The sequence below is a fragment of the Phlebotomus papatasi genome, chromosome 3, assembly GCF_024763615.1.
Source record: "Phlebotomus papatasi isolate M1 chromosome 3, Ppap_2.1, whole genome shotgun sequence".
NCBI classification, from domain to species: domain Eukaryota; kingdom Metazoa; phylum Arthropoda; class Insecta; order Diptera; family Psychodidae; genus Phlebotomus; species Phlebotomus papatasi.
In genome coordinates, this window is record NC_077224.1 from 31,720,066 (window position 1) to 31,733,529 (window position 13,464).

General features: G+C 33.1%; 2 protein-coding genes across 2 annotated transcripts; both read left to right on the forward strand.

Annotated features, from left to right (window-relative positions):
* Positions 1-947: 947 nt before the first annotated feature.
* Positions 948-1,984, forward strand: LOC129805286 (uncharacterized). The gene is made up of 2 exons (XM_055853105.1): positions 948-1,188; positions 1,283-1,984. The coding sequence occupies exons 1-2, from the start codon at positions 1,038-1,040 to the stop codon at positions 1,888-1,890; spliced, it is 759 nt and encodes a 252-aa protein (XP_055709080.1). The 5' UTR covers positions 948-1,037; the 3' UTR covers positions 1,891-1,984.
* A 2,968-nt stretch (positions 1,985-4,952) lies between these two features.
* Positions 4,953-7,355, forward strand: LOC129805274 (sodium-coupled monocarboxylate transporter 1-like). The gene is made up of 3 exons (XM_055853076.1): positions 4,953-5,882; positions 5,952-6,576; positions 6,835-7,355. The coding sequence occupies exons 1-3, from the start codon at positions 5,191-5,193 to the stop codon at positions 7,213-7,215; spliced, it is 1,698 nt and encodes a 565-aa protein (XP_055709051.1). The 5' UTR covers positions 4,953-5,190; the 3' UTR covers positions 7,216-7,355.
* Positions 7,356-13,464: the final 6,109 nt, after the last annotated feature.

Here is a 13,464-nt window from a genome sequence, read left to right on the forward strand (position 1 = left end):
TGCCTCCAAAAATGCCTGTTTACCGTTTACTGGTTCTCAACAACTTTGAATCGTTTTATAAATCACTTAAAATATACTATAGTAGACTCTCTCAAATTCGGATATTTGGGACCGAAATGTCACCAGAATTAGAGAGAAATTCGGGCATCAAATAGTTTGAAATGCACCGATTTTTTGTTCACCTGCGTACTCATATTAAATGTACATGCTCATATTAACTGTAAATTTCACGAAAGCCCCTTAATAATGCAAAATAACATCACAACTGAGATAAAGCATGGCAAATTTGAACATATTTGCTTCATTCGATAATCATAATCGAACTTTAAAAATGTCAACAAACTTTTTTGAAATTTAACTGCTGCCCGAATTAAAAAGTAGCCCTATGTTAAAGGAGCCGAATTAGCGACAGTCTAATGTAATAAAATTTAAGAGTAATACAATTCATTTTCGGAAAAAATTGCTCGTGGGTTCGTTACCAGTTCATAACCAATTGGAACCGGTTCAGACTTGTCAAAAATTCCAAAACCTTTCCAACGAGTCCAAACGCGATAACACTCAGTTGAGTAATACGCTCTCTTACAAAATATTGTAATACCAAAAAAAAAAATTCACTTTAAGATATATCGCGTAATACGTGTTTGTTTGTAAAAATGAACTTTTAGCATCAACTTCATCAACTTTCAGACAATTTATTGAAAAGACGCTTAATACTGTTGGAAGAGTTGCAATAAATAATTTTTTTAATTGAAAATGATTTCCAATAAAATCACAAAAACTTTACGAAAATTTACTGTCCTGCAAGCGCTATTTCTTCACTTAAGCGAATCACTTTTAAAGTGAATCTTGAAGTGAATAATTCGTCTAAACGACAGAAGTGCCAACCGGGTTAAAACTGTACAACTACACAGGCATATGCATAAACACATACACAAGCACGGCACATGCGTTGCATGTTGCATGAACATAACACAGACGTTTTGTAACCTCATTAGCAATTTGACAGTCAGACAACTAAAAGCAAAAATTGTTTAAAAATGGACAAGAAAAGTTACGAAATTAGAAAGAGAGTAATCGCAGCTGTGCGTCGACGTCGTGCAATTTACGATACACGAGTGAAGGAGCATAAAATTGTCCATCTGAAGGAGAAAGCATGGGCTGATGCAGCTCAAGAAGTCAACATGTCAAGTACTACATATCTATGTTACTTAAGAGAATTCACATAAACAAAACATATGATTTTTAGCCAGAATATTGATTCATATTCTATATTTTCTTGCAGTAAATGACACAAAAATCACCTTCCAAAGTCTCCGACAAAGATATTCAAGAGAGCTGAGGAAAGTGAGGCATGGAGTTGCACCAGAAGACATTGATAAAATGTGGCCATTCTATAAACATTTGGGTTTCCTCTATGAATTTGTTAAACCGAGAAAACGTGGATGTCCAAATATTGAAAATTATACGAACATGAGCTCATATGACGATTCTATTGATTCTCCACAAGAATCATCACAAAATATGTCACATGACGATCCTCTGGATGATGATACTGACTATCTCAAAGATGCTATTATAATGGAATCAGATGCTTCAAATGTGTCCGCAGATTCTTATGAAGAGAAACCCGTAATCCAGGCAGGAACTCCGGAAGCATCAAGCATTGAAGCTAAGACTGAGCAAATATCCTGGAAAACCAACACAAATAAATCAAACCGGCCAGTGGATACTGCACCTCAAGATGACTCAACTCCTGACCGCACTGATGTTATTACATATTACACTAAAATTATTGAACAAAAATTGCGAGCTATGCCACAGTATAAAGCAGAATCCTTGGTTCTCAAATTTATTGTTGACCTAAATTCTGAAATTAAGAAAGTTGAGTAATTTTTTCTTAACTTTCTTAACTTCCAAATTTATTTCATGGTATTATTTCCAAAATTACTAATAAAGAATTACTCTAATGAAATTGAACTAAAAATATGTCTTTTATTATTCAATGGTTCATATAATGTTAAAAATAAAGAATCCTAAAAAGTTTCATTTTCATGCAATTTTATAAAATCAATTGCACAAATTAATAATTTTTGTGAACATAGGGCTTAGCTCTTTCGTCTCCTTTGGGACTCTGGGTAACCCATGGAAAAAAGAATTTTTTTAGACTATTTAGAATAGATAAAATTCCGATTCTTCTGGATAATTACAAACTATAAGGATGTCCAAATCTAGGATATTTTTTGCAGGATCCCAATTAACTCCTGAGCTAAGATATTCTTGGTCAAAAATCGTGAATTTTCGATTTTCTGCTTCCTTGCAGATATTGTGACTTTTTTGATATTTCTAGACCCGAATAAGGAAAAACCTCTCGGGGCCAATAAGTATGATAACTAACAATTACAGATTACATAAATTCGAAAAACAATTTTTTCATAAATTTTCAAAAAACTTGTTCAAAGTTGATGGGTACTCTCGTCCCCAAAAATCTAGAGGTCAAATATAAGGTTATCCCGCCAATGTCCGCCATTTGCTTTTTGACACCAACCTTGTAAGAAAATTCAAGCGGGAACGAAATTTTTGTCAATATAGCCGATAATTTTGACATTTGGCAGCGAAGGAGATTGCTTTCGGGGAAGTTTTTCCTATTCTTCCAGATTTTGGTGAATTCTGATTGTCCAGGAAGTGTTTTTTTGGCTTTTGAGAAAGCTTAATGTGTCTGCAATAATATCCTGTTGAGAGAAATGTGTGTTAAAGTGTTATTCTGTGAAATATTTTGAGGAATCTGTTGGCAAGCAGGAGCTGGGTGTCCTTTTTAGCACTTCCTGGACATCACAGAAGATACTGGTCAATAATTCTTCTTGTTTTAGTGATCAATATTGTAAAGGAGTCATTTGACACGCAAAAATAATTCACAACATTGATATTATTGACTTTTGGAAAATTGAAGTTTGTCCAAGTTTGTATCGTTTGCTTTCTTTAGGGGACGAGAGTTCCCATGAGTTTTCCAATTTCCCAGAGGCGGAGAAAATTCTTTCTCTATAAAAGTATCATATTTGACCACTAAGACTTACAATAAAGTGAGTTTTACTGAAATTCGTTCGCTGGATATGTTGTGGTCCGGAAAGAGTTAGGGTACTGCTTTAATAACATAAAGATTTTATCCCCCGGATAAAAAAAATATGCAAAAATTGAAACTACCCCTTCCTCCCCTATTACATTCACAAAATTTTTTCAACAATATTTTGTAATTTTAATTTGATGAAAAATTCTAAAAATTAACACATTAATTGATTAATTAAAAATTTGATTATTGTTTTGTTACACTATAGTGTAAGTAAAACATTATGTCAAAGTTGTTGAAAAAATTTTGAATTTAAATTTAAACCTTCAAGGATGAGAGGATCAAAAACCGGAGGTCAGAAAATTAATTTCTTGTGACTTTGTTTATAGAGCAAAACACAATTTTAGATGTCCATAGGAAAAATTGAATTTTTAGTTTACCGGTGACTGAATTTCCCTTAAAGGGTTAAGATTTTAAAACGTATATAAGTTATTAAGACGGATGAACGGACGGGAAGGCCACGAAAATTGATTTTTAGTGCATATCCGTCATCTCTAAGTAAGTGTCAAAACATATGTATGTATATACAAAGTTTGGGCGCGATCTGACAAGGTCGCATTTCACCTTAAACTACAAAAGCTGAGATTGCAAAGAACCTCAGATAAAAAGCGGATTATAATAACACTACTCTTTAGAGCAGTAGGGGAGACCCTGGAGATTTGGGACACTTTTTCATGTTTTGACTTTGAGACAGTATTCCAAAAAATTACGATTATGTATTACAATTTCACGCGGTCTATAGGATACTTATGGGTATTGACTTTATAAATAGTACTCGATAGAACTTGGAAAACAACTGAATTTATTGGAGAAGATAAATCATTTAACTTGACGCTTTGTCCCATACCTGCCCGTTCTGGGGCAGTATGGGTCGCAAAAGGGGATGTTTGGGACGCATTTTTTCTCACATAATTTGCATTATTGGAGCATGTCAATTAATTTTAAATACTAGATTAAAAATATTTCTAACAAAAATAAAAATGTTTAATCTTTTATTTTATACAGTAGACTCTCGCTTATCCGTGAGAGCGGGACCAAAATGTCATACGGATTTTGAGAGTGATATTCAAATTCGGGCGACAAACTTTTTGAAATTCAACGATTTTTTATTCATCTGCATACATATATTGCTATTATATGCTCATTGCTATTATAAATTTCATGGAAACCTCTTAATAGTGCAAAATCACATCAAAGCTAAGACCAATCATGACAAATTTGCATCATTTGATAATTATAATCGAACTTGAAAATTGACAACATACTGTTTTCCAATTTAACTGCCACCTGAATTATAAAGTAGCCCGATCTTAAAAGAGCCGAATTAGCGAGAGTCTACTGTAGTTTAGGTAATTAAAAAAACCTTTAAGTAAAAAACAAGAGTATATGATCACGGAAACTTTTATAAAAATATGTTTCCGGATTACACTGCTAGCTAATGAGATAGAAAAGTTTTGATTATATATATAGCTGATATAAAATACAAAGAGGAAAACTGAAACGTCAAAATATACTATTTTTATCAATTTAAAAAATATGTTCGAATAGAATTTAAGCAATAGAACTGAAGATATCCATTCTTTTAGTCAAGATACATCTTATGTTGCCTACGATTGAGTAGTGGTTAAATCCCATTTATTTCAATAAATTAATGAAAAAATCGCCTCGTCCCATACTACCTTTGTCCGAAACCTCCCCGGTCTCCCCTATAAATGCAAAACCTGATACATTGAAGAATCTGCAATTTTTTCAATTCCCCCTCATTCATTTTTTTTTCTAAAAGTATGCTGTCGTGACTTTTAAAATGCCTTATCAGTATTGATTTTGCATTTTGTCATTTCGCTCTTTGAAGTTCTCCTTTTTCACTTCAGTTCTTGGACAACCACAAAAATAATTGGTACTGTTTTTGTTTCTTACTGAACTTTTTATTCTAAAAATTTTAATTATTCTAATTAGAAAACATTATCTAATCTAGCACATGAATATAATAAAATGTTTTGCTTAAATTCTAATTAAAGAGATACGCGCGTAAACTAAATAATATTCACAGTGCCAGTCTAACTATAGCAATGATGGAGTCAAGTCAACCAAGCCTTGATTACATTGACTATGTGTTGTTCATTCTTGTGCTTTTAATATCATTCCTAATCGGACTGTACTATGGAATGTTGTCCAAAGTTAAACAAGACACCCCAGAAGAATATTTTTTGGGAAATAGAAATATGGGTGTATTTCCAGTATCCATATCCCTCCTAGTGACCTTTATATCTGGTGCAAGTATTATTGGATTAACAGTTGATGTTTATGCCCATGGAACTCATCAATGGCAATATGTATTTACGTGTTTTATAATGCTTATTGCAACGTGGTACATATTTTTACCTATCTTCTATGAGCTACAATTGCCATCGACCTTTGCATATTTGAAACTTCGCTTTGGTCGACAGACTCAACTACTAGCAAGCTTTATGTTCTTCTGTGTAGCGACTCTTTCTGCATCAATCTGCATCTACATCCCAGCTTTAGTCCTTAACCAAACCTCCGGAATATCTCCAGCAATTACAATGATTATTTTAGGTTTAGTTTGTATTTTCTATACGGCCATTGGAGGTTTTAGAGCTGTAATTTGGGTGGACTTATTCCAATCCAGTTTAATAGTTGCATGTTGCATTGCCATAATTGTCATAGGACTTAAGCTCGTAGGAGGAGTTAATGAAGTTTGGGAAGCTTCCAAACGCGGGGAAAGACTGATTCTTTTCAAGTAAGTTGTGTTTAAGAAAAGTGTAAACCAAAAACTAATTGAAATATTTTTTTCCATTCTGCTTCACAGTTTCAATCCAGATCCAACAATTCGTCTTACAACATGGATCATAATTTTCGGTCATTCTTTTCAAATGATCCAATTTGGATTTTCCCAAATGACCATCCAGCGTCTTCTTAGTATACCAAGTTTAACCAAAGCACGTGGCGTTATGTTTATATTCTGCATAGGATTTTTATGCAGCATAGGTTTCTCATTAGCCATAGCTTTAATATTATATACATATTACGAACAATGTGATCCTTTTAAATCAGGATTGATATCAAATATCGATCAACTGGTGACTCATTTCGTAACCGAAATTCATGAACATTTTCCCGGTTTACCAGGAATCTTTATTGCCGGAATCGTAGCAGGAAGTCTATCTACCATATCCTCATTTCTCAATAGTATAACTTTGTGCCTATTCGAGGATTTCATTCTACCATTTCTCCCAGAAATGTCACATAAGAAAACCTGTAACATCATTAAACTCCTAGCATTTATCCTAGGAAGCATACAAATTGCTCTGGCTTTCGTTATCGGGAAGATAGGAACAATTTTTGTCATTGTTCAGACTGTATTGGGGTTGACTGGAGGAGCTTTAATTGGACTGTTCACTATGGGAATGTTGCTTCCTAAGGCAAATCAAATAGTAAGTGTATCAGATAATCAAAAATCGAGTAGAGTGGCGCCATTACTTATGGCCACTGTCTTTATTTATTGCCTCCTCGCAAAAAAAAACTTTATAATGTCATAAAACGATTTCGAACAACCTAAAAGTTAAAAATATTTTATGAGTTCTGCTAACATATCACTTTTTTGGTTTTCGAAATCATTTTCTGGCAAAAATTGCAACAAAAAGGAAACATAGGCCACCCTATATATTGATGATACTTTAATAAACTTTTAGGGAGGAATTGCTGGAGCGATATCATCTTTGATTGGAGTTGGAATAATCATATTTGGCAGTCTGTCAAAGAAAGCTCAAGCTTCACTTCCAATGCGAACTGATGGATGCCTTCATAACATTACCAATTTTGTGAATAGAGCTTTACCTACCGAAATTAATGATACTGAAGATGATGTTCCTTGGATCTTTCGCATTAGTTTCATGTACTATTCTACGATTGGATGCGTTCTGGTATATCTTATTGGATATCCTGTAAGTTTGCTGACAGGAGGCATCAATGTTAAAGATCAACGTCTTTTAGCACCTTTTATAAGAAAAAAGGCCTCCAACAAATTACCTCAAAATGTTGAAGAACTCCGCCCAATATCAGATCAAATTTAGAAGATTACTCAAAATTCTTTTGTATTCATTTAAAAATTTCATTGAAACTTAAATTTTACGAAAAATAAAACTGCGTATGTCATATCTATACTACATGTTCACTGATTGTAAGTCAAAGTAAAACTTTTATGAAAAAAAAACACATTGTTTTAGAAAATATTTTAAGAAAACCCAAAACATGTGTTGAATATAAATTCTTCATTTTGTCCATTTTGTTTTAACAAATTCTAATATCTAAAAATATCGCAAAAAAAACATATTTTAATTGACCAAATTTATACAATTATCTAAAAACAGAAACGGATTTTTTTCTATGAGGACTCCAATGTACTAAGAAATGCGCTGGAGGGATCGACACCGTGCAAAATTCCACACCAAAATAAAAGGAACAGATAATCCTAACCGGCTTATGTAGGTGAGATTCTTAACGTGAGCAAACTCGGAATGCATGCAAATTCGATTTAGAGCTGAAGTTGGGGGATGTCATAGTTATCTTGAATCAAATTCGTGAAATTATACAAATTTTGTATTTAAACCAAAATATGAAGGATTTGGATGGACTGACAGAAAAGTGATATGTGGGTGAAAATGATGTATGGACGAAATATAGAGACAAATGTCCTCTACAATTATGTCGAAGTAATCATCAAAATCGGTTCATCGACAGTCGAGATAATTGAGGTTACGTGATATTGAAATTAGTTTTTCGATTGTGGCGCCCTTGGTGTTGGTCCCACGAAGTTCAAATGTTCTACAAAGTTTGTGAGATCTTTCATTTGAGCCCTAACTCATCAAAATCGGTCAAATAAAACCGGAGATATGACGTTTTGCATTTCATAAACTTTGACCCCTCACTGAAGAAGATCCACACACCCAGGACCGAAAGCTCTGGGAAAGATTGAAAAAGTGTTTTTCTTTGTGCAGTGACTTCAAATGCACTGGCCACCACCGGAGAGTCCCCTATCAATTTGACCCCTCTTATCTCCGATTCTATTGTAACCACAGCGAACCCACAGCACTTTTTGTAAACTTCATAGACTAGACTACAACACTCTAAAATTTTAATTAACTTGCTCAATGACGTTTTTGAGAAAAATGAGTTTGAATTTTGATGAATTTTGATGCTATAGTAGCACCACCTGTGGTGACTTTTTGAACTTCCATCTGAAAGTGCTCATCGAAACGAAACCAAAAACCCAAAATTTAGGTCAAAATGTTAATTAGAACCGGAGATAGAGGCTGGTCAATTTTCGAAATTTGACCCCTTATAGCTCGGGTCAGGGGTTATCGATTGACTTAAGTATTTTTTGTTTGATAGGTATAATCAGCGGCTAAAACATACTAAAATTTCAGTCCGATGCATAAAGGAATTTTTGAGTTATTATTTAACTTAAAAAATTGAAAAATCTTCTTTGTAATAATTGCGCCCCTAGCGGTGGTTTTATGAACTTGCGATGTTAGAAAGGGAAGTGACATTTCACAAGAGCTTTCCAAAACGCCATCACTTTTTAAATTCTGACAATTAGAACAGGAATTATAGCCGAAAGCTCTAAAGGGCGAAGCTATTAATAAAACAAAAAATGGGGGTATTCAAAATGGCGGAAAGAGGGGTGGGGAGCGGGGGATCAATGCACCAAGTTGCAATTTTCATCCGATATATAACCTTTGCCGAAACTGGAAGTCGATATCTTTCTTCTACAGAAAGTGCAGTATACAAAATCTCTCGATTTTGAGTTATATATTCATATTTCGATTTCTTACCTTCTCTAAAGAGTCATATTTTGGTAAAATTTTGGAAATCTGAATCATGCTCAAACGGTTAAATTTGGGGACTTGGGATATGTCGACCCTGAAGCAATTTCTCCTCTAATTCCCCCACTCCTTTCTACCCTCCAAAACCATATTTTTTGGAATTGCTCGAAAACGCATCGTGTGCTTTTTTTCATTTTTGGATATATTCTAAAGGTTATCCAGGCTGACATTTCGGTCCTCATACGAAAACACCGTTTAATCATTCCTTATAACGGTTTTAAAGGGCAATTGGATACAAAGGCTCTAGAGAGCGTATAACGCAACCGAATGGTATCATGTTTAAGCTTGTTGGAAAGGTCTTGGAATTTTTAATCAATTTGAATCATTTTGACTATTCCTTATCTATTTTAGGAGTTCTTCTGAATAATTTATCAGTCGGTTTAAATTGGTTGAGAACATTGGTTTGAGTGAACCGCGAACATTCATTAAAGATTGATTTTTTGATCATAATTACGTTAAGCCGTCTCTCGGCTTAAGTCGTAATTGTGTCTTCTAGGGCATAAAGGTCTCATGTTGAAGATGTCAAAGGGTGATTCTATATATAATTATAAAGCTGACAAATATAAAGCTGACATTTTTGGCAAAAATAGTAAAATTGTACAAGGATTTATACGTTTACAAGTTGGGAACAAATAGATGAGTAAAGATGCGCGTAATAATCAAATTCCTCCAAGTTTTGGGCTCATTTAATAAAAACCCTTACCAAATTTCATTCCAATTCTCCGATTTCTTTGTCTTGCAAAACTTTCCTTTTTAATTTTCTTTTAGACAATGAATTTTATAAGAGTATATAATTTTTCAAAATAATTGTTCTTTTGATTAAAAAAGGCCCTTAAATTAAATTAGACTGTATTTTAATATGTTCTCGGAGAGGTTTTGATTAGAAAGAAACATATTGAAATGATTGAATGTCTGTAGGATTACTCCAAGAACTAATTCTTTATTCCTATAAAGTTTTAAAACCCATGGATTGGCCTTACAATTTTGACTTCAACCCGTAATTTCATTTTTCCTAAGGGCCGTTTTTCCGCACGCTTTAGCAATGGAATTGCTTTCGGAATCGGAAGTCCTTTTGGTCTGGAATAATTTGGACCAAATTGTACTCTTAACATTCTTCCAATGAAATGACATTGAGATGGGACCACCCGATGGGTACGAGGAATGAAACTGGGATAAGCTATGTGAATATGTTAATGAGCGTGATTAGCAAGCAATGTCGTTTTCTCAGCTGATTTAACGAGCTTTCGCTGGGATTTATTGTATCTCACTCCTAGCAAATGATTTTTCGCTATAGAACACTTACTTTTAGGATGAGAGAAAATCTGTAACCCACCCACTACATAGGCCATTTTTTCTTCATCCCCTTGTCATATCCTCTCGTAGGCATGGTTGAAAGCTTATAATATGATACTATCACAGAGTAAAAAAAAACATATTCAACAATGAATAATACATGGGGCATTGATTGCAAATGTATCTGTTGCACTTTTTGTCATTTTGATGGATACTTCCGGTACCACCTACTGTTCTTCCAAAAATCTCATCAATCTCTGTCACCCCGTATTTAACAAGCCAAAGGATATCTCTTGGCCAGAAAAACAATATTCTTGATATATTTCCCTCCCAGATAAATTGGTGGCATTTACTATCTTATTTTCGTAAGCTTTACACCATTCCGACATAGTATCTTATGGGACGTGAGAAACGTGACTTCTTTAGTTGATGCTAATTGTTTCTGCAGAAACGCTCTCTTAATACTTTCTCCACTAAAGAAAATTTCAATTAGGTGTTGAATTGATGTGTAAATTAGTTTTTGAAAAGACATAAATTATTTTACAAGAGAATATCTTGAATGTCTGTCTTCTGTTCTTCTTATCGAAAGAATTGAATTTACTGTTTCTGGTAATTGTTAGAATATTTATCGATTATTTGAGTATACTTTTAAGACTGAAAATTTTCAAGAAAGTCTTATGTCAATTTAAATTATGTGAAAGAACTGAAAAGCATAGCTATATATCGTCAAACCCTGAATTATGTTGTAAGAGTAATGTAAGGATTGTGGGACCATATGTTGCCAATTTACAACATATTGATAACTCAGTTCACTATCTCAGTTTTGGGATACTCCTCTTATCAATATTACTTTTGGCTGATTTTTGTGTGAATACGGCATACTGTGAAATTCATAACAGTAATAAAACCAAGTAACAAAAAATTATTTAAATAATTAAATAAAAATTCAATGTCCTAATGAAAATTCTACTACTTTTTTATAATTTCAAGATTATTAAAGTAAAATAATTTATGAGTTAAAATCGATAAAAAATTTGTAGAGAGACCGGATATTTTTTTCTAAATGGATAGGGGGAGGTGGGGCTACTTTGAGTAGCGAGGCTACATTGAAATACGATTTTTTATATATTTTCAAAGGACGTTGGGCCTTATCATAATTTAATTTAGATACAGTATTGTCTTCTATCTAAATTAAATTATGGTAAGGCCCATAATTTGGCCTTACTTGAATTGACATTTTAAAATTAAACTATTTATATTATTTTTAACCCTTTAACGACGAGACACTTTTTACGGGCTAAAAATCAACAATAAAAATTAAACTGAGAAACATAATCAATGATAAGTCTTACATCTAACCTTGGAAAGTCCAACAGAGTCCAACAGTGTCTGATTTGGTGTATTTTGTGCTTCTACGAACGATAGGGACGAAAGTAATTTTTCTGACAATACCAATGAATAATATTTTTCGCTTTAATGAAAAATATTACGTATGAGTATTGTAGTTTTTAATGCCAAAAGGGTTTTGCTTAAAAAAAATTGGAAGTATAAAAAATTAAAAAAATCAATTATGAATTTGAGAATTTAAAAATTCGCCATTTTTGAACTTAAATATTTACTGCATAACAAATAGCTAGAGACTTGCAAAAAATATTCTAGATTCCTTAAACCTTCTACTTTACAATTATGTACAGGCATAAGAAAGAAATAACTTTATGTAGTCAGGAAAAATTATTTTCTTTATGGGACACCGGTGTTGCAATCGTCCTTAAAGGGTTAATTAGATAATACACAAGTTTTGTAAATCGGATTTAATTTAATTTATTATTTATTTTATTTGTTATTAGGTTTAATTTATTTTGAAAAGTGAGCATGAAAAAACGTTTAAATTTCTCAAATATCTCGAGTTTCTCATATACGCTCCCATGCTCAAAAAACAAGGACATGTTATCATCAAAGAGTTCAAACTCAAATTGATTTTACCCAGAGTAGATATTTCAATATACTTAATTGTATTTCAAAAAGCTTGAAAAATTATTAGAAATAAAACTCGTAAGTATCTTTCGATGCAAATCTTAGAATAACAATCACAATTTCTGTGTGATTCCTGAAATCGAAATCAAAAAGATCTAGCTTCACAAAAATCTTTTTAAATTGGTTATTTGAATCTTCTTCAGTAATCCAGTGATTGCATTAGTATGCAACAAATTGAAATATTTCTACTCGAGTTTATAATCAATGATAAAAAGGGAAATGTAGGATATGAGAAGAGAATGCACAACTTAAAATATTAATTGAATATACATAAATACAAATACGATAAATATAGAAGACATATACAGAAATAGTCAACAATAAATGTCTAAAAAAATAAAATAAAAAAAGAAAGAAAGTAAATTTCTCTTACTTGTAAAATGTTACAAATTGATATCCTTACATGAAAAATTTGTTTCACAAACTACCACTTCTACCAACCAACAAGACCTGTTCAATTACATTTTTAGTTGAGATTACAATTTCAGCTTTAGTGGTTCTAGGTGAAATCCTACCTCGTCAGATTGGACACAAATTTTGGATTTACACGTTTTGACACTCGTAGATCACGAACCATATACACCAAAAATCGATTTTCGTGGCCGTCCCGTCCAATCCACCCGCCCTGTCCCTTCCGTTCCTCATATAACCGGTTTTGGCGAGTAAACGGAAATAGATATCGACAAACGGTTTTACGTTAAGATGTCGATGTGTGGCTCTAAGTTGGGGATGTCAAATCCACCCCTTACCCCCTTCCGCCATTTTGGAACACCTATAAATTTTGTTTTTTTAATAACCTAGCCCCTATTTCACAGGGGTCTTACATACGTTATAGCTGGTTTCTAAAGGCTTCCGAGTAGAAAAAAACGTAAGGCCGATTGCAATAAGCTTTCTTTTTTTTTGATAGCATGATAGCATTCTCCGTGTACTCAAACTAAATAAAATAGAAAATGACCGATGATGAGCTTATGGTAGCTGAAATTTTTTACAGGCGACTGTCGACTCCGGCCGTACGGAGGGTTGATCAAAAAACAGAGAGATGATATGAAATAAAAAATAATAATAATTCAATTTATATTCGAATTTTCACGCAGTTGCGAAGAAAGAATA

Bases quoted from the DNA above. Each gene is read 5' to 3' on its own strand.
- LOC129805286 (XM_055853105.1), top strand. From the start codon at position 1,038: ATGGACAAGAAAAGTTACGAAATTAGAAAGAGAGTAATCGCAGCTGTG. The intron at 1,189-1,282 runs GTACTACATATC...ATTTTCTTGCAG, and splicing joins TCAAGAAGTCAACATGTCAA to TAAATGACACAAAAATCACC.
- LOC129805274 (XM_055853076.1), top strand. From the start codon at position 5,191: ATGATGGAGTCAAGTCAACCAAGCCTTGATTACATTGACTATGTGTTG. The intron at 5,883-5,951 runs GTAAGTTGTGTT...TCTGCTTCACAG, and splicing joins GAAAGACTGATTCTTTTCAA to TTTCAATCCAGATCCAACAA. The intron at 6,577-6,834 runs GTAAGTGTATCA...ATAAACTTTTAG, and splicing joins TTCCTAAGGCAAATCAAATA to GGAGGAATTGCTGGAGCGAT.